Source organism: Ovis aries, chromosome 16, assembly GCF_016772045.2.
Source record: "Ovis aries strain OAR_USU_Benz2616 breed Rambouillet chromosome 16, ARS-UI_Ramb_v3.0, whole genome shotgun sequence".
Lineage (NCBI taxonomy): Eukaryota > Metazoa > Chordata > Mammalia > Artiodactyla > Bovidae > Ovis > Ovis aries.
In genome coordinates, this window is record NC_056069.1 from 37,260,481 (window position 1) to 37,280,972 (window position 20,492).

The window sequence follows — 20,492 nt, forward strand, 5'->3', positions numbered from 1 at the left end:
GTCATAAATTGACCATGTGGGATTCATTTAGGAGCAACAAGAACATCCTGGCTCCCAGCCTTTGGAAGACTTTGACATCCCTTTTGGTATGTATATGCATGATTAGTGTCATGTCTCCATTCAGAGTTAAAATCCGCTTTCTAAAAATATGCTTATGAGACCCAGGAATTTTCATGTTGTCTCTGACAGGATGGTGTGTATGTCTGTCCATGTGTGTGTGTTTTGCGGTGTTATCCATTAGCGCAGTGGTTGACAGACTGTGACCCAAAGGCCAGACCTGGACCACACCTGTCTTGTTTTGTTTTTAACTTTTATTTTAGATTGGACTACAGTTGATTTACAGTGTTGTGTTAACTTCAGTTGTGTGCGTGTGTGTTAGTTGCTCAGTCGTGTCCAACTCTTTGAGCCCCCATAAACTGTAGCTCACCAGGCTCCTCTGTCCATGGAATTCTCTAGGCAAAAATACTGTGGGTTGCCCACACTTGTTTTTGTAAATCAAGTTTAATTGATGCCCATTTATTTACATATTGTCTATGACAGCTTTCACATTGCACCAGGGTTCATTTGTTGCAAAAGGGACCATATGGTTCACAAAGCCTAAAGATTTATTATCTGGCCCTTTCCAGCAAGAGTTTATCAGCCCCTACAGTAGAGCAATGCAGTTAGTTAGAATCTCAAATAAGATATTGATATATGAGGCCCAAAAGGAAACTATGGGAGAAAATGCTTGGAGTCAAATTAATCATAGAGAATACATATACATTAAAGGAATTCGTTCAGAGAAGAGGGCTTGTTTATACATTGTAAATTCTTTTCCTTCTTGAATTGATCGACTCATTTCTTGCCTTTGAATGTATGTGTTCCCCCAAGGCTTTCTCCCCAGTGTTTTTCACACATGTACACACAAATGCTCTTGTACCGCTAGGCTTATTCACTGTCACAACTTCAGCTTTTAAATTATTTTGGTGACACTCAGATACACACCTACCCTGTGTCATCTTTCTTTGCTACTTTCTCCTTAAATTCAGCATGTCCACAAGAATTACCTGGTGACCTCATGGTTAGGATTCCAAACTTTCATTGCCATGGCCCAAGTTCAGTCCCTGATCGGGAACTGAGATCCTGCAAGCCACACAAAAATCAAAAAAGTCAGATTTTAAACTGGCATTTTCCTGTCACTGATATGACCATTCATTTGATTGGTCAAGATTTTTACCTTGAAGTCACCTCACGTCTGTTACCCTATTCTTTCACTTGACCCTTGACCTGGTGCTCCCTCCATTCCTTGGTGCCTCGGCCCAGCATCAGGCCTCTGTGTGCCGAGCTGTCATCTCCTTACCCGCTTAGCTTCCATCTCTCAGCTTCCTAATCCATCTGGTGTCCTTGCTCCCTATTCTCTTATCTTAAAACCCTGTTCTCTTTCATTCTTAATAACATTCTTTCTCTTTACAAAGGTAATATTATGTATTAACTGGAGAAAATTTGGAAAATGCAAATAGTCAGTATTCTTTAGGGTTTATTTTCAAAATATCTGTACTCACATGTATCTATAAATATATTTTCTATATCTATCTGTATGAAAGACAGTGTTAGTCTCTTAAGTCGTGTCTGACCTTTTTGTGACTCCATGGACCTAGTCCACCAGGCTCCCCTGTCCAAGGGATTTCCCAAGCAAGAATACTGGAGTGGATTGCCATTTCCTCCTCAAGGGGATCTTCCTGATCCAGGGATCGAATCCAGGTTTCCTGCATTGCAGACAGGTTCTTTATCACTGAGCCACCAGGGAAGCCCTATCTATCTTTATATCTTTATATAAATAATACCTCCTCTGGTTGTTTATAACGTACTTGTTTTTACATACTAGTATTAAGGTATTTGGGCGTCCCTGTGGCTCAGTGGTAAAGAATCCGCCTGCCAATGCAGGTGGCGCAGATGTCACCCTTGTTGTCTCAGGGTTTTTCCTGAACTCTGACTACATGGAAAGATCGGACTCCAGTTGCTCTCCCTTCCCTGGAGGTGGGTGTGGGGCAGGGCTGACAGTTGGTTTCTCTGGTGAGCAGCACCCTTCCTGAAACTGTCTAGGGCCCTGCAGGGGTCACCTCATTAGCCCAAAGGCAGATATGATCAAAAGGGGCTCATCAGGAATAACAAAACATGCTCCTACCGCTCAGGAACTTCCAAGAGCTTAAGGAATTCCGTGCCTGGAACAAAGGACAAAGACCAGATATATGTATTTTTCATTATACTACCATGTGCCATCATTGATACTCTTTCATTCTACTCAGACTCCCTGGGTGATGTCCCAGAAAAATCCACCTCTAAACCCAAACTCCCGTAATAGTGTTCGGACTTTGATTCTGCTTCCTGTTGATCTTTCCCTCCAGGGTAGAAATTACAAGTCTGAATTCATTATCCCTCCCCCACCAGCTGGTTCTTCCTCCTGTGATCTCTGTCTCCATCTGTGTCACTGCCGACTAAACCCCGAAACACACGCTGTTCTGAATTCTGCTTTCCCCTCCCCATCTTATCCAGTCAGTAGGCAGTTCTTTCTTTCTTTTTTCCTTTCTTTATAATTCCTAAATTCATCCCCTCCCTTTTATTCCTCACCATTATTGGATGTGTATTTGAACTGCTGCAGCAGCCTCACCTAATCTGATTGCCTTTCTTTAATTTTATCCACTCGAATTTATTTTTCACACACTGGCTGGGGTGGTTTTTCTAGAACACTAGTCTCACCATATGGAGAAGGAAATGGCAGCCCACTCCAGTATTCTTGCTTGGAGAATCCCAGGGACAGAGGAGTCTAGTGGGCTGCTGTCTCTGGGGTCACACAGAGTCAGACACGACTGAAGCGTGGCAGCAGCAACAGTCTCACCTTATCATTTCCCTGCCTAACAACTTCTACTGGATCTTCATCAGGCAGAATAATAGGTTTCTAGCCTGGGCATACAGTCGACAGTTTTGATTTTGATTCCGTTGAACTGTCTGTGAGGGTCAACTTAGATACCCCTTCACTCAGAAAGTCCATTTTGATAACATCTTGACACCACATACCTCACCTCCCTTGAAGTAGGTACTCTGTTTCTTGGCTCCTGGTGATATATTGGCTTCTCAATGCTTGTATCCAATGTTTTGTTGTTATATTTAAGAAAAGCTCCAAGATGATGTTAATACTTCTGCTGGACTGCATTTCATGGCCTCTGTGAAAAAGAAAGCTAAAGAATGTCAGGATGCAAGTACAAATACAGACCCAGGTAAAATTCTATTTTACTTTAATTTTAAAAATTCATATATTTTTAACCTTTAATATAGCCTACTTTTTTTTCAAAACAATAATTTAAGGGGAATTTGAAATTATGTTAGTTTCTCATCCCAGGTTCTTGTTCCTAACCCTGGTATATACTTTACAGATTTTAAACTGAATTTATGATAACTTAATTAAAATAGATACTTGTTTAAAAATGCCATGGACTACATCATAAATCAGTAGAAATAGTATTTTTGTTTGGGTTCTCTATGCCATAATTGACTTTACTAGAATTTCATGCCTAAGGTTGAGAGGCCTAAAGTTGAGTTTGAAGAGGAGGACTAGGCTGGGTTTAGTGTGGGAAGAATAGATGTAACTGTGACCAGAAATAGAGGGAATACATGTTAAAGGAACTCATGTTTGGAATTTTGAAACTTCTTCATTAATGTAATGAATGAATGTATTAGGCGGCCTCCAGTGTTTTTCTCCTACAAATGGTGCTCCCGTGAACAACTTCTTGCAAAGAACCTTTTTTCCCTCTTTCGGTCATCACTGTGATTTAGCTAATAACTCTTTTACCTTTACCAATCCAGTTGATTAAAATAAAAAGCATCTGTTATTTTAGTTTTTATTTCTTTCTGAATAAGGTTGAGCATGTATAAGATTGTTTTTCAGTAAGGTGTTTTTTTGATACAAATGTTCAGTGTGCATTTGAGAAACATTCTTGAGTGGATCTTTGAGAAAGCCTGGAAGCACTTCGCTGCTCTGTTGTCTCCTCAAGTCAGCAGCTATTTGCTGAAAGTTTGTTATTCATCCAGATGATCAGGCCCAGAATATAAATAGTAATAAAATTAAAATTAATTAAGAAATGAAATTCTTAAGCTGGCAGTCTAGTTTTCTACCACTTTTTATGCACAATATATAAAGAAATCTAAGCTTGTATATTTAATTTTTTCTGTGGTTGTAAAGTCCCTTTTGTTTTCTCTTTTTGTCACAAATCTCCTCATTGATATCAAGAAGCTGCTTCTCAACAAGTTGTTTCTGAATGTCATAAAAATCAACAAGTCATTTCTTCCATATCAGGTGTGATTTCTTTCTTTTCTTTTTTCTGAGAACAGCATGACTAATTAAAGGTTATGTCTATATGATGGCTAAAACGGGAGTTACCACCCCCCTCATAAAAAAGCAGTTAAACCAAAAATTGATTTAATAGAGAGAAAATGGTTTTCATTTTTCTAGTTTTATGTTTGTCATGTGGTTTAAATTCAAGCCTTGGCACCAAGTTTTTGGTACTCGGTACTGCAGTGAGTTAGATTTTGCTTGTGAAACTTGAAAGTAATGTTCTATTAAAATTATGGTGCTAGGAAATAAGATTAGAGTCACAGGACAAAAAGCACAGTTAGACTGGCGGTCTATTGTGATAGGGTTCTTTATTGTTTTGAATAAGAAGCTAATGACTTCTATAAAATTAAGATATAAAACTTTTTAAGTGGTATGATTTAGCTACGGTCTCTATGTATACTAAGAACCACTGACTTATACATTTGAGTTATACATTTTTATATATACATACATATATATACACTCATACATGTGTATATCTTATACATTTTTAAAGGAGGTGAATTATGTCTCAATAAAGCTGTTTAACCAAATAAACAAACAAGAAGCAGTGTTGAAAGTAAAAAATTTGCTATGATTAATTTCCTAAAATCTGGTTTTATTGAAATGTTAAACAACAATGACATAGTATATCTGAAATGGAAAAGGAAATTATAGCATTTTCTTGGTATGACTTAGGTATTTCCTTATTCTTATGAATCATTCATATGAGAAAAACTGTAGTCAGTCTGCATTCAATTATGAATTAGTCTAGATTAAATATAATCTTGCCACTAGAGTACAATAAAATTTTCTTTATTTATACAAATAAACTTCTACTTAGATTTTCAACAAATACTTTTAATGTTGTTTGTTGCTAACTTGTTCTTACAAAGTTAATGATGTAGAACTATTTACAGGAATTTTTTTTTACTATCTTGATTTTTAGAACATGAAACTTTGAATGTTCCTCAACTTTTGGCTCCAGATATATGTCTAAATCTCAGACTTCCCACTGAAACATCAGAGAAACCTCTGTCACCTTCAGCATCTGATACGGTACTAAATTTGAGAGTTTTAATAATACCTTTGTGCTAAAATTTATCACGGTCCTCTGCATTATTCAGTTGTGTAGATGAAATAAGGTCAAAAAGTCTCACCTATGTAGATTTGTTAAAATATTTAGTTTAATATTTAAATGTTATGCCTCCAGATATTGTAAACTAAGACTATAACACATAATTCTTGCAGTTTTGCGTAAGTTAGGCTCATGTAAGCTCTTACAGCCTTGAGAATTAAGCCTTTTTTGGGTAAGGATAGGGTGAAATGGCCGTGTAAATAAAAGGAATGTAACCCTCTTTGATTTTATATGTTTTGGCTCAGGTTGGACACACTTACATAAATGTGATTGACATTGAAGCTGATGATCTACAGGAATTACCTGTCAAGGAAGAGCCTTCAGATAATATCAAGCAACACAGTGATTGTCTAGAAGTCCCATCTTCTGCAGAATTACATTACATGGCAGCTTCAGTTACTAATGCTATTCCCCCGACTCTTGACAATCTGAAGAGTAAAGGTAATAATTTTTCCTACTTTTAAAATAAATTTAAAACATTTTTGAAAACTTCTTTAATATAGCATTGTTATCCCTACTCTTGTCTCTTAGCTCTCCTCCTCCAAATCCACTATAGTTCTAGATGTTTATATTCACATTTAGAAATGTTCTGCTAATCTTTTCAATACTTTATTTATAAGTTTAGAGTCAGTCTTTGTATGCTTTTCATATTCGTGGTAGAATCTGCCTATTCCGCTGTGGATTTATTTTTTAAACCTGCAAAAGTGTCTCCATCCTGCCTGGGAGGAAGCAGCTGGAGAGCAGGCAGTACAGAAGTGAAGGAGCCTTGTGTCATCTCACCTCTGCCATCAGACATACAGCAGGACACAGGTGAATTTCCTGCCCTGGGACTGAAATATAATCATTACTTACATTTGTTTAGTCATTTGAATTTTTTAGGGTGTTTTGTTGAACAATATGATCTTCACAAAATCTCTGTGGAGTCAAGTAGGACAGGCGTCATAAGCCTCATCTGACCATCTCTTCATTCACTGAGCACCAAGTTAGGGGCAACATGTAGGGATCAAAGAAGAGAGTAACACCAGGGTCTCTGCCTGTGGGCTCACATATGGGGGAAAGGAAAGCGGAGAAGTAAAGAGGTGACTATAGTACATGACGGCACGGTACGTGCCATCATGGTGATAAGGATGAGACTATTGGGGAATACAGCATCTGATCCATCTCTGGGAAGGACTGAGGCTATGTAGGGGAGAGACACCTAAATGGAATCTTAACAGTAGGACTGAGCAAGAGAAAGCTGCATAGAATAGGTCATACAGATAGAATAGATCCTGTGATGACTCAAGATGCTAAGTCTGAGAAAATGAAAGTTCAGTGTGCTTGGTGTTTTTCTGTTTTAAAGAAGTAGCAAGAGAAGAGCTGGATAGGAAGGCCTAGGAGAAACAATGCCATTGTCTCTCATTCCAAGGCATTTGAACTTTTAAGGTGAAGGCATTAGAGAAATGCTGAAGGATTTCAGGTGGAAAAGGAACCATATCAGATTTATGTTTTAAAAGATCTCTCTGGGGCCTTTGTAGAATTTGGGTTAGAGAGGAGTGAAGTATTTAGAGATTGGGATTTCCCTGGTGGCTGAGACGGTAAAGCATCTGCCTACAATGCGGGAGACCCAGCTTCAATCCCTGGGTTGGGAAGATCTCCTGGAGAAGGAAATGGCACCCCACTCCAGTACTCTTGCCTGGAAAATCCCATGGATAGTGAAACCGGGTAGGCTACAGTCCATGGGGTCGCAAAGAGCCGGACACGATTTAGCGACTTTACTTTCACTTTCTTTCATACTGTTTGGTGTCCTTGGGTTGTGAAAGCTTTGGCTAAGCTGTGGTGGTAGGAATGAGGAGATGATTGGCAAGGGGATCATCAGTATTTGGTGTCATGTTGGAACTGAAGTAAGGAGAAGAACCTTGAATGCATTTCAGGCAGCTGGCTTGGGAAACTAGGTGAATGATAGTGCTGTTCCCTGAGCTGGGGAATCAGGAGGAAAGAGGGTAGAAGGGCAGAAGCTGTGAGTTTAGTTTGATCTGCCTTTGGGACAGCCTGAATAAGATGACATCACTTTGCCAAATAAGAGACTTCACTTTGCCAACAAAGGTCCAGATAGTCAGAGCTATGGTTTTTCCAGTAGTCATGTATGAATGTGAGAGCTGAACCATAACGAAGGCTGAGTGCTGAAGAGTGATCCTTTTGAACTGTGGTGTTGGAGAAGACTCTTGAGAGTCCCTTGGACTGCAAGGAGATCACAACAGTCAATCCTAAAGGAAATCAACCCTGAATATTCATTGGAAGGACTGATGCTGAACCTGAAGCTTCAGTACTTTGGCCACCTGATGCGAAGAGCTGACTCATTGGAAAAGACCCTGATGCTGGGAAAGACTGAAGGCAGGAGGAGAAGGGAATGACAGAGGATGAGATGATTAGATAGCATCACTAACTCAGTGGACATGATTTGAGCAAACTTTAGGATATAGTGGAGAACAGAGGAGCCTGGCGTGCTGCAGTCCATGGGTTTGCAAAAAGTCGGACGTGACTTAGTGACTGAAAACCAGAGTAAGAGCAGAAGATGTTCAGGACACAGAGAGATTTAGAACTGGAGCTCACAGAGTTGTTTGGATGTGAAAGGCAGCAGTGCGCCCGAGACCTCACCCAGAGAGGGTGGGTGGAGTTGAGAAGAGCCATGATCTGAGACTGGTGCCCTGGAAATACTGAAGGGTGAAAGGAGTGTGGGTTGCAGAAAAAAAGTCCAAGATGATGACTAAGAAGGGAGAGTGAGATAGGGAGGAGAAGACCCAGAGGCCAGAAGAAGTGTTTCAAATTAGGGACAAGAATCAGCTGAGTTCAAAAGTACAGAGAGTCATTGACTTTGATATATATTGGTCTTGAGAGGCTTAATGTTTGCCTGAGATCCCACATAGAGTCAGTAAAGGCCTACATTGGACCTAGCTTTTACTGTATGATGTTGGTTTTCAGGTAGAGTTTTAAAAAGTCATAAAGACTTTAAGGTTGCTTTTTGATGAAATGTATTTTTGTAGCAGAAGGTAAAAGTAACATTAACATTCAGATTTCATTGTAATGGTGCTTTGGGGTAACACTGTTATGTATTCTTATCTCACAACAAAGACTAATCTCAGATGTCAAGAAGCTGAGGATATTTCTAAGTATATTAAAACTGGTTTGGAAGAAGGGAATGTTATGTTGACTTAAAGTGAGGTCTTCGAGAAATTAAATCATTGGCATCTACTACAACTTCTTTCTTAATTGTAGTCAGTTCTGATATTACCTTTAATAATATATAGATACTCCGAAGCCAGATTTTCGCTTCAAGGAACTGAGCTCAAAGTCAGATGCTACAGAAGACTATCTTCTGTGGGAGGTGCTACAGGAAGTCCCCACCGCTCACCGTGCGCCAAGCCCTGCAGCTCGCCGGCTGGAGCATCTCATGGCAAAACTTCAGAAAATTGATGAACAGCTCTTAGCAATACAGAACCTCGCTGAAAACATAGAGCACAATTACCCCAGACACACAGTGCTAGACCGACACTGTATGAAGGTAGACTGTCTTTACTTGTTTATTTGTTTGTTAGCCTACTTACTAGATTTGTAGTGTGATATAATTTTAGACTCTTGATTTTTCAAAATAATGAGAAAGGGTTTCAAAAGCTAAGGTTTCTCAGCCTTCAGCATTATTGACATTTGGGCCAGGTAATTCTCTGTTGTGGACATCTATCCCATGCATTGTAGGATTTTAGTAGCATCCCTAGTCTTAACCCACTAGCTGTCAGTAGCATTCCCTTTAGCCTTAATAACCAAAAATGTCTCTAGGCATTGACAAATGTCCTCTGAGGGGCAAAATCACTCCCCGTGGAGAACCACTTAAGCATTAAGGTTTTAAGAATTGAACCCTCAACTTCTACCAGGAAAATAAATACATGAATTACAAAACCAGAAAGTGGTTTTAGATAAATCCTGCTCTCAACTGAGTATCATTTTCTTCAGCAAGATTTTTATAACTCTGCAGACATTGTTGTCCTTACATTTTGAATTCTCAGTTTCTTTCAAACAGTTTATAGAACGGGATTAGTAGTCCTTAGAAGTTTTCTGTATCTTTAAAAAGCATGCATCATAAAGAGATTAATGTTTATGTATATGGTATATAATGGTAGTTAGACAAATAGAAAAGAAGTCTCTATGACTTATTTTATACAAATACCCTATCTTTTTTTAGGAAATAAAATTTATATAAAATAAAGATTAACAAATAGTAAAAATATTTTGAATGTATTAAAGCCTTATATTGGGAAATACAAATTACAGAAAATGAAAATTTGCAGAAAAAGAATTCCATCAGTGACATACCTAACAAATATTCCAGGTTACTAGAATGTTGATATTTTAAAAGATATATTTATTAGGATTATGGCATTTCTTTAAAACAAAGGTTTAGCAATTATTAAAAAGTTAAGATTTAATATATGTGAAACTACAGTGAAAATAATATATGAAGTAGGATTGCTGTTTTGGTTTTTTAAATTTTTATTGCATTGTAGTTGATTTACAATGTTGTATTAGTTTCAGGATTACTATCAAGTAATGACATTATGGTGTTTAGTTGGTTGTTTTCCTTTTTGTTTTTAATCCAGGTTTAGATTTATTACATCCAAATTAATGTTGAGTGTTGAAATTGTCCCTAGAAGTCCATATTCCAAGGAATCACTTTCAAAATTCCCTTCTCTTCTAGTTTATGTAAAGCCAGGTATGTTACTTCCACCTCAGTCTAGTCTTGATCCTGGCTTGTTCACACTCACCAGATCTGGTGAGTCATTCATTCCTTTTTTTTTTTTTTTTTTTTATTTTAAAAAGTTTTATTCTGTAGATTTAGAAATTTGAGAGTTTTTAATAACTGTAAAAGAAATCAGTCACACCTAATGATTAACAGAATGTAGTGGTGTATTATCTAAACAGAAATCGTGCTGATGTGCCATAATAAATTGTCACACTAAAATACACTTTGCAAGAATTTATTCAAACTAGAGAATTCTGAGTAACTGTGTCTTCTGAATGCAGCACTTAAAATGTAACAACTCTGTGCATTCTTTTTCTTAAAAATGACCTTGTGTGTGTCATAGAAATGCTGCTTTATTGCTGCAGAAGTCAAAGTTCAAGGCTCAAGAGGTACAGGAGAGAATACGTTAATTTACAAACCAAGAACAAAGTGGTATGCACGCTTTATGTACAAGCATCCTTAAAACATCAAGATTTATCAAATGCATTCCTTTAACAAACATTTATCAAGCTTTTACCACGTGCTGGGCACTGTGCTAAGTTCTGGGAATAGGAAAGTAAATAAGGCATGGTCCCTACTCTCAAGGAACTTAGAATCTAAGATAGATGTGTGCACCAAAAATACATGTGAACAGGGTGCTGTCAGGACACACAGGTACAAGGCTTCTTGTGACTGTGTAAATATGCCAGCCCTGTTGACCAGGTGGGGCGGGGAAAGAGACGGATGGGGGAGGTGGCCTCTCCAGGAGCAGGGCATAGGTCACACTCTTGGGTGTTTTAAAGGTTCCCCTAAATTCTGATACTGGTCCCCTCTTGGCCCCAGCCTTTCCACACTGGAAGGTAAGAATTTGTCTTTTACTTGGTGCATGGCAGACATCTGATAAACGTTTATTTGATGGTGGTTTTTGTGCTCTCATTTTTATATTCAGACAGAAATAAAATCACATTCATATAATAATAGTGGAATAGTTATTAATAATTGTCACCCAAGCTTGGGAGGAAATTTCAGACAAAGAATTCTGAAATTGGTTGATCAAACTCAATAAGCATATAGTCTTCCGAGGCGACTACTTTGAAGGAAATAGAACTGATTTAAATGAAAGGTTTGGCATATTGGTTTAAAATGTTCTTATCCTATTCTATGCACACATAAATACAGAGATTTTTTTACTTGCTCATTTTAGTTTAAGAAATGGCCCATAGGCCTGGAAGAAGCTGAGGGGCACTGTGAACACCCCAACCAGGTGCCTTAAAAGTATGGGTTCAAGTCCATGTGCTGGATTTGAGAGTCTCTGCATCTCTCTGGCCCTCATTCCTCATCTTTAAAATGAAAGATTTTGATTTCTTCAAATAAATATCCAAAATTGGAATTTCTGGATTCTTTATGTTTTTATTGTCTGTTTTTATTTTTTTAAGGAACTTCCATACTGTTTTCCATAGTGGCTGCACCAGTTGACTTCCCACCAGTGGTGCTCAAGGGTTCCCTTTTCTCCACATACTTGTTTGTCTTTTTGATAATAGCCAATCTGTCCGGCATATGATAGCTCATCATGGTTTTGATTTGCATTTCCTAGATGATTTGTGATGTTGACCATCTTTTCATATGCCCACTGGCTATTTGTATGTTATCTTTGGAAAAAATGTCTGTTCATGTCCTGTGCCCAATTTTAAATTGGTTTTTTTTTTATATTTAGCTGTATGAGTTCTGTTAATATTTTAAATATTACTCCCTCATCAGAGAGAGTATTTGCAAATATTCTCTCCCAGTCTGTAGCTTGCCTTTTGGTTTTGTTGTTGGTTTCCTTGACTGTGCAAAAACTTTCTGGTTTGTTGCAGTCTCTGTTTATTTTTGCTGTTGTTACACTTGCCTGAGGAGACAGATCCAAAAATACATTGCTGAGACCAGTGTCAGAGAGCCTATTGCCTAAGTTTTCTTCTAGGAGTTTTACAGTTTCTGGTCTTACATTTAAGTCTTTATCTGATGTTTGGATGGTGTCACCAACTCAATGGACATGAGTTTGAGCAGATTCTAGGAGATGGTGAAGAACAGGGAAGCCTGGTGTGCTGCCACCCACGGGGTTGCAGAGTCGGACACAACTTAGTAACTGGAGAACAGCAACAGATAGTTTTGACTTTATTTTGTGTATGGTGTAAGAAAATGGTCTAGTTTCCTTCTTTTAAATGGAGCTGTCTAGTTTTCCCACAGAGAAGGCAGTGGCAACCCACTCCAATACTCTTGCATGGAAAATCCCATGGACGGAGTAGCCTGGAAGGCTGTAGTCCATGGGGTCGCTGAGGGTCAGACACGACTGAGCAACTTCACTTTCACTTTTCACTTGCCTGCATTGGAGAAGGAAATGGCAACCAACTCCAGTTGCCTGGAGAATCCCAGGGACAGGGGAGCCTGGTGGGCTGCCATCTGTGGGGTCACACAGAGTCGGACACGACGGAAGCGACTTAGCAGTAGTTTTCCCAACACTTTTTGCTGAAGAGACTATCTGAAACACAAAACAGAAACAGGCTCATTTACACAGAGAACAAATCAGTGGTTGCCAGAAGAGAGGTGGGCGGGAGACAGGTGAAATAGGTGAAGGGGATTAAGAGGTACAAATTACTAATTATAAAAGTAAGTCAGTGGTATACTGTATAGCACAGTGAGAATAATGAATGATGTTGTGTAGCTTTGTATGGTGAGTAGTGTCTAAAAATATTGAATTACTGTAGTATGCATCTGAAGCTAATAGAACATTGTAAGTCAATTATGCTTCAATTAAAAAATCAGTAGAATAAAGGTGAACTGTGTAAATAAAAGGGAAAGTTTTGTCTTGATGGAAGTTAACCTTCCTCCCCATTTTAAAATTTGTGATGCAGTTTTCCTGAGCTTCTTAAAAGGTTAAATTGGTTAAGATACAAAATAAGTAAAAATTTACTCCTCTTTAAAAAACCTCACCATTTAACTCATATTAGATTCAGTCCTCTTCTTTCATCTTTCGTATTTGCATTCTTTCAATGCAAATATGAAAAACCTATGTAAAATTATTAATGGTATTTTGAAATAATCAAACTATGAAATTTGTAACCGTTATTTTGTGGTGTATGTTTTTCTATAGGTTGAACCTGTGGGTCCCATTGAACTGTCTTCTGGCCCTGAATCTGAAAAAACATTCCCTTCAAAAACCATTAGCATTTCTGAAGAAGGTTTGTGAGGGATCTGGGGTGGGACTGAAGCCTTTCTTGGGAAGGATGTGTGTGTGCCAGAAATAGTCTTACGTGAGCTGAAGCCATCAGTCCCCTTATTTTTAGATGAGGATTAGTTTTGTGATAACATAATTGGCCCCCACCTCACGCCAGTTTATTTCCTGAGAAGCTGATGCTGTGACCCCCTCTGACCTTTGCACCAGAATGAGGCAGGGTGGGCTGGACCTCAGTTCTGTGACTCCGCACCACTGGCTGCATAACCACTGAGAATCACACAGATCTTGTGCTGAGGTGGTGGTCTGTCCACGGTCATCAGAGGAGCCAGAACCTGAAGTTCAGGTTCAGTGGCCTGGCAACGGTGAAGTGATTAAGCTTTTGCATTTCTTATTTTAAGAATGAGAATTTGGATATTTTTTAAAATGTCTACTATACCTATGATTGTTAATATCTGTATTCTTTTTTTCATTTTGTCTAGTCAGCAGTTTAATGCATTTTGCCAGAAAACAGGGTTTGGTTTACTGATTCTCTTTATTGTTTCTTAATGTTCTTTTTCAGAAATTTCTACTCTAGCTTTATTATTTCTTCTGCTCTTGGAGGCTTACTTTGTGGGATTTTACCTAGCTACATACTTTGTTTTTTTCTAATAAATGCATTTGAGGCTGAACATGTTTCTTCAAGGAGCCAGATAAGGGTGCTGCTGTTATATCTTTTGGTGGTATTCAATTTATATTGAGATTTATTCTTCAGCTCATAAGAAGACTTTTTCGCTTCCAAATATTATGGGGCTTGGGCTATAATTTTGTAATTTATTTCCATTTTCATTGTATTGTGATTAGATGGGTGTATGATAATATCATTCTTCAGTTCAGCTTAGTTGCTCAGTCATGTCCGACTCTTTGCAACCCCATGGACTGCAGCACACCAGGCTTCCCTGTCCATCACCAGCTCCCAGAGCTTGCTCAAACACGTGTCCATTGAGTCAGTGGTGCCATCCAACCATCTCATCCTCTGGCATCCCCTTCTCTTGCCTTCAGTCTTTGCCACGGTCAGGGTTTTTTTCCAGTGAGTCAGTTCTTCGCATCAGGTGGCCAATGTATTGAAGCCTCAGCTTCAGCATCAGTCCTTCCAATGAATATCACTCTTAGATATTTGTTAAAATTTCCCTTGAGGCTTAGGATATATAGTCAGTTTTTGTAAATATTCTGTTTATTTGAAAAGAGTGAGCATTTTCTGTTTATGTAGGAGATGTATGTGTGTGGTCATATACACATATATCATAGTCAAACTTCTAAATTATACTGTTGAGAAGGGCACATTAAAAATGACCTGAAATGGTTTGGAATTGTTTATTTCTCTTTGTAATTCTGTTAAATGTCTCTTTATGTACTTGTTTTTTTGTTGTTGTTCAGTCACCAGCTCATGTCCGACTCTTTGGACTGCAGCGTGCCAGGCATCCCTGTCCTTCTCTGTCACGCAGAGTTAGCTCAGACTCATGTCTGTTGAGTTGATTATGCTAACCATCTCATCCTTTGTCATCACCCTCTTCTCCTGCCCTCAATCTTTCCTAGTATCAGGGTGTTTTCTAACGAGTCGTCTCTTCACATCAGGTGGCCAAACTCTCAGAGCTTCACCTTCAGCATTAGTCTTTTCAATGAATATTCAGGGTTGATTTCATTTAGGATTGACTGGTTTGATCTCCTTGCTTTCAAAGGGACTCCCAAAGAGTCTTGTCCAGCACCATAGTCAAAAGAGTCAATTCTTTGGCATTCAGCCTTCTTATATGGTCCAACTTTCACATCCATACACGACTGCTGGAAAAGCGATTGCTTTGACTATGCAGAAATTTGTCAGCAAAGTGATGTCTCTGCTTTTTAATACTGTCTAGCTTTCTCATAGCTTTTCTTCCAAGGAGCAATCATCTTTTAATTTCATGGCTGCAGTCACCATCTGCAGTAATTTTGGAGCCCCCCAAAATAAAGGCTGTCACTGTTTCCATTGTTTCTCCATCTATTTGCCATGAGTTGATGGGACCAGTTGCAATGATCTTAGTTTTCTGAATGTTGAGTTTTAAGCCAACTTTTTCACTCTCCTCTTTCAGTTTCATCAAGAGGCTCTTTAAGTTCTTCTTTGCTTTCTGCCATAAGGGTGATATTATCTGCATATCTGAGGTTATTGATATTTCTCCCAGCAATATTGATCCCAGCTTGTGCTTCATCCAGCCTGGCATTTCACATGATGCATTCTGCATATAAGTTAAATAAGCAGGGTGACAATATACAGCCTTGATATACTCCTTTCCCGATTTGGAACCAGTCTGTTGTTCCATGTACAGTTCTAACTGTTGCTTCTTGACCTGCATACAGGTTTCTCAGGAGATAGATAAGGTAGTCTAGTATTCCCATCTCTTTAAGAGTTTTCCACAGTTTGTTGTGATCCGCACAGTCAAAGACTTTAGTGTAGTCAATGAAGCAGAAATAGATATTTTCCTGGAATTCCCTTACTTTTTATATAATCCAGTGAACATTGGCAATTCAATCTCCGGTTCCTCTGCCTTTTCTAAATCCAGCTGAGAACATCTGGAAGTTCTCAGTTCATGTCCTGTTGAAGCCTAGCTTGAACGATTTTGAGAATTGCCTTGCTAGTATGTGAGATGAGTGCAACTGTTTGGTAGTTGGGACATTCTTTGGGATTGGGATAAAACCTGACCTTTTTCAGTCCTGTGGCCACTGCTGGCTTTTCCAAATTTGTTGACATATTGAGTACATTGCTTTAACAATATCAGCATTTAAGATTTGAAATATCTCAGCTGGAATTCCATCACCTCCACTAGTTTTGTTTGTACTAATGCTTCCTAAGGTTCATTTAACTTCACACTCCAGGATGTCTGGCTCTAGGTGAGTGACCATATCATTGTGGTAATTCACGTCATTAAGACCTTTTTTGTACAGTTCTTCTGTGTATTCTATGCACCTCTTCTTAATCTCTGCTGCTTCTGTTAGGTCCTTAGAATTTCTGTCCTTTATCATGACCATCCTTGCATGAAATGTTCCCTTGATATCTCCAGTTTTCTTGAAGAGATATCTAGTTTTTCCCGTTGAGTTGTTTTCTATTATTTCTTTACCTTGTTCACTTAAAAAGGCTTTCTTATCTTTCCTTGCTATTCTTTGGAACTCTGCATTCAATTGGGTATATATTATGTGGTTCAGGCTATAGGTATATCTTAAGTAGTTTAGGCTATGTTAAATGAATATAGTTAATGATGATTACTTTTTTTGAATTTTATCTGTTTTATCAATAAGTATACAGCCTTGAGGTACTCCTTTCCCAATTTGGAACCAGTCTGCTGTTTCATGTCTAGTTCTAACTGTAGCTTCTTGACCTGCGTACAGATTTCTCAGGAGGCAGGTCAGGTGGTCTGGTATTCCCATCTCTTTAAGAATTTTCCAGTGTGTTGTGATCCACACAGTCAAAGGCTCTGGCATAGTCAATGAAGTACAAGTAGATGTTTTTCTGGAACTGTCTTGCTTTTTCGATGATCCAGTGGATGTTGGCAATTTGATCTCTGGTTCCTCTGCCTTTTCTAAAACCAGCTTGGACATCTGGAAGTTCACGGTTCAAGTACTTTTGAAGCCTGGCTTGGAGAAGTTTGAGCATTACTTTGCTAGCACGTGAGATGAGTGCAATTGTGTGGTAGTTTGAACATACTTTGGCATTGGCTTTCTTTGGGATTGGAATGAAAACTGACCTTTTCCAGTCCTGTGGGCATTGCTGAGTTTTCCAAATTTGCTGGCATACTGAGTGTGGCACCTTCACAGCATCACCTTTTAGGATTTGAAATAGCTCAACTGGAATTCCATCACCTCTACTAGCTTCGTTTGTAGTGATGTTCCTAAGGCCCACTTGACATTGCATTCCAGGATGTCTGGCTCTAGACGAATGATCACACCATCGTGGTTATCTGGGTCATGATCTTTTTTGTACAGTTCTCTGTGTATTCTTGCCACCTCTTCTTAATATCGTCTGCTTCTGTTAGGTCCATACCATTTCTGTTCTTTATCGAGCCCATCTTTACATGAAATATTCCCTGGGTACCTCTAATTTTCTTGAAGAGATCTTTAGTCTTTCCCATTCTATTGTTTTCCTCTATTTCTTTGCATTGATCACTGAGGAAGGCTTTCTTATCTCTCCTTGCTATTCTTTGGAACTCTGCATTCAAATGGATTTATCTTTCCTTTTCGCCTTTGTCTTTAGCTTCTCTTCTTTTCTCGGCAATTTGTAAGGCCTCCTCAGACAACCATTTTGCCTTTTTGCATTTCTTTTTCTTGGGGATGGTCTTGATCACTGCTTCCTGTACAATGTCACAAACCTCCGTCCATAGTTCTTCAGGCACTCTGTCTATCAGATCTAATCCTTTGAATCTGTTTGTCACTTTCATTGTATAATCATAAGGGATTTGATTTAGGTCATATCTGAATGGTCTAGTGGTTTTCCCTACTTTCTTCCATTTAAGTCTGAATTTGGCAATAAGGAGTTCATGATCTGAGCCACAGTCAGCTCCCGGTCTTGTTTTTGCCGACTGTATAGAGCTTCTCCATATTTGACTGCAAAGAATATTATCGATCTGATTTTAGTATTGACCATCTGGTGATGTCCATGTGTAGAGTCTTCCCTTTTGTTGTTGGAAGAGTGTGTTTGCTATGACCAGTGTGTTCTCTTGGCAAAACTCTGTTAGCTTTGACCTGCTTCGTTTTGTACTCCAAGGCCAGATTTGCCTGATTCTGCAGGTATGTTTTGACTTCCTACTTTTGCATTCCAGTTCCCTATAATGAAAAGAACATCTTTTTTGGTATTAGTTCTAGAAGGTCTTTTAGGTCTTCATAGAACCATTCAACTTCAGCTTCTTCAGCATTACTGGTCAGGGCATAGACTTGGATTGCTGTGATATTGAATGGTTTGCCTTGGAAATGAACAGAGATCATTCTGTTGTTTTTGAGATTGCATCCAAGTACTGCAGTTTGGACTCTTTTGTTGACTATGATGGCTACTCCATTTCTTCTAAGGGATTCTTGCCCACAGTAGTAGATATAATGGTCATCTGAGTTAAATTCACCCATTCCGAAAAGTTGGCTTGAAACTCAACATTCAGAAAACTGAGATCATGGCATCTGGTCCCATCACTTCATGGGAAACTGATGAGGAAACAATGGAAACAGTGAGAGACTTTATATTTGGGGGCTCCGAAATCACTGCAGATGGTGAATGCAGCCAGGAAATTAAAAGACACTTGCAAAGGTCCGTCTAGTCAAGGCTATGGTTTTCCAGTGGTCATGTATGGATGTGAGAGTTGGATGGTGAAGAAAGCTGAGTGCCAAAAAATTGATGCTTTTGAACTGTGGTGTTGGAGAAGACTCTTGAGAGTCCCTTGGAATGCAAGAACATCCAACCAGTCCATCTCAAAGGAGATCAGTCCTGGGTGTTCTTTGGAAGAACTGATGTTGAAGCTGAAACTCAAATACTTTGGCCACCTCATGGGAAGAGTTGACTCATTGGAAGAGACCCTAATGCTGGGAAGGATTGAGGTCAGGAGGAGAAGGGGACAAGGATGAGATGGTTGGATGGTATCACCGACTCGATGGACATGAGTTTGAGTAAGTTCCAGGAGTTGGTGATGGACAGGGAAGCCTGGCATGCTGCAGTCCATGAAGTTGCTAAGAGTTGGACAGGACTGAGTGAAATATCATTAGGCAGTGACTGTCTTTATTCCCAATAATGTTGTTTAGACTCAAAGTCAGTTTTGTTTAATTTGTCCATTTCTGTTTTCTTTTGCCTGGTATATCTTTTTTTTAAATATTTTTTTACTAAAATTTTAATGGTAAGTTTCAGGCATATTTCAGTACAAGACAAAATAGTATAATTAACCTTCACGTACCCAACAATCACCTTTTACAAGTATCAACTCATGGCCAATCCTGTTTTATATATCCCACCCACTCTTTTTATCTTTTCCTGAATTATTTGAAAGCAAATTCCAGACAACACAGTTTTATCCATAAATATTTTAACATTCTCTAAAAGACAAGGTCTATTTTAAAAATAATAATGTTATCACCTCTTTTCTTAAAAAAGTCTTGGTATTGTCATGTACCTAATAAGTGTTCAACTATTGCCAGTTGGCTCATTTTAAAAAATAGTTTATTTCATCTAGTTGGTCCAGATAAGGTCCATACATGGCATTTGGTTGATAGCTTATAATTCTCTTTTAATTTCTGGGTTTGTCTTTTTCTCTCTCTTCTTCCCCTTCTAGTTTATTTGTTGCAGAAACTTGGTGGTTTGTCCTGAAGTATTTTTCAGGGTCTGCATTTTGTTAATTGCGTCTCTGTGGTGTCATTTACACGTTCCTCTGTTCCCTTTATTTCCTGTCATTAGCCATCCCCTCACTTTAAAGATGAGTGACTGTTAGAGATGTGTTCAGCAAATATCTCTAGATTTCATTCTTAAAATAATTACGTAGTTTGTGTTTTAATCATAAGATACAGGCAGCTATTTATTGTGATTATTGATACATTTGTGCTCACTTCTGTTATCTTATTTTGTGCTTCCTATTTACTCTGTCTTTTGTTTACTTTTTGTCCTGTTTTTCTTTCCTTCAATTGGATTGAGTTTTCTGTATCCACTCTTTCCCCCTCTATGTGTTCAGAAATTATACATTCTATTTTTATTCCCTTAGAGCATATTCTTAAATTTTCAACATTCAGAATTGAGTGTTGAGATGAATATATTTACCTCACAAGCAACATAAGGTCTTATGTTAGGGCTTTTAGCACTGGTATTCCCAGGGCCTCAGTGGTAAAGAATCCGCCTGCTAATACAGGGGACACTGGGATGCAGGTTCAGTCCTTGGTCAGGAAGATCCCCTGGAGGAGGAAATGCCAACCCAGGTGGTATTGCTGCCTGGAAAATTTCTTGGACAGAGGAGCTGGCGTGCTGCAGTCCATGGGTTTGCAAAGATTTGCACGTGACTCTGCACACATACAC

The 20,492-nt window shown here is 38.7% G+C and overlaps 1 protein-coding gene across 4 annotated transcripts in view; it reads left to right on the plus strand.

The window, feature by feature from the left end:
• CPLANE1 (ciliogenesis and planar polarity effector complex subunit 1) overlaps window positions 1-20,492 on the plus strand; it is a 104,342-nt gene that overhangs the window by 56,265 nt on the left and 27,585 nt on the right. For 2 of the 4 annotated variants that reach the window (XM_060400259.1, XM_042233853.2), the window contains exons 37-44: window positions 32-86; window positions 3,150-3,254; window positions 4,265-4,330; window positions 5,298-5,407; window positions 5,732-5,927; window positions 6,192-6,296; window positions 8,774-9,027; window positions 13,370-13,457. In XM_060400259.1, coding sequence (XP_060256242.1) covers window positions 32-86; window positions 3,150-3,254; window positions 4,265-4,330; window positions 5,298-5,407; window positions 5,732-5,927; window positions 6,192-6,296; window positions 8,774-9,027; window positions 13,370-13,457 — 979 coding nt within the window. Of the gene's footprint in view, window positions 1-31; window positions 87-3,149; window positions 3,255-4,264; window positions 4,331-5,297; window positions 5,408-5,731; window positions 5,928-6,146; window positions 6,297-8,773; window positions 9,028-13,369; window positions 13,458-20,492 lie in introns of all 4 variants that reach the window. The other 2 variants (XM_060400260.1, XM_012097032.4) reach the window with 2 other exon arrangements.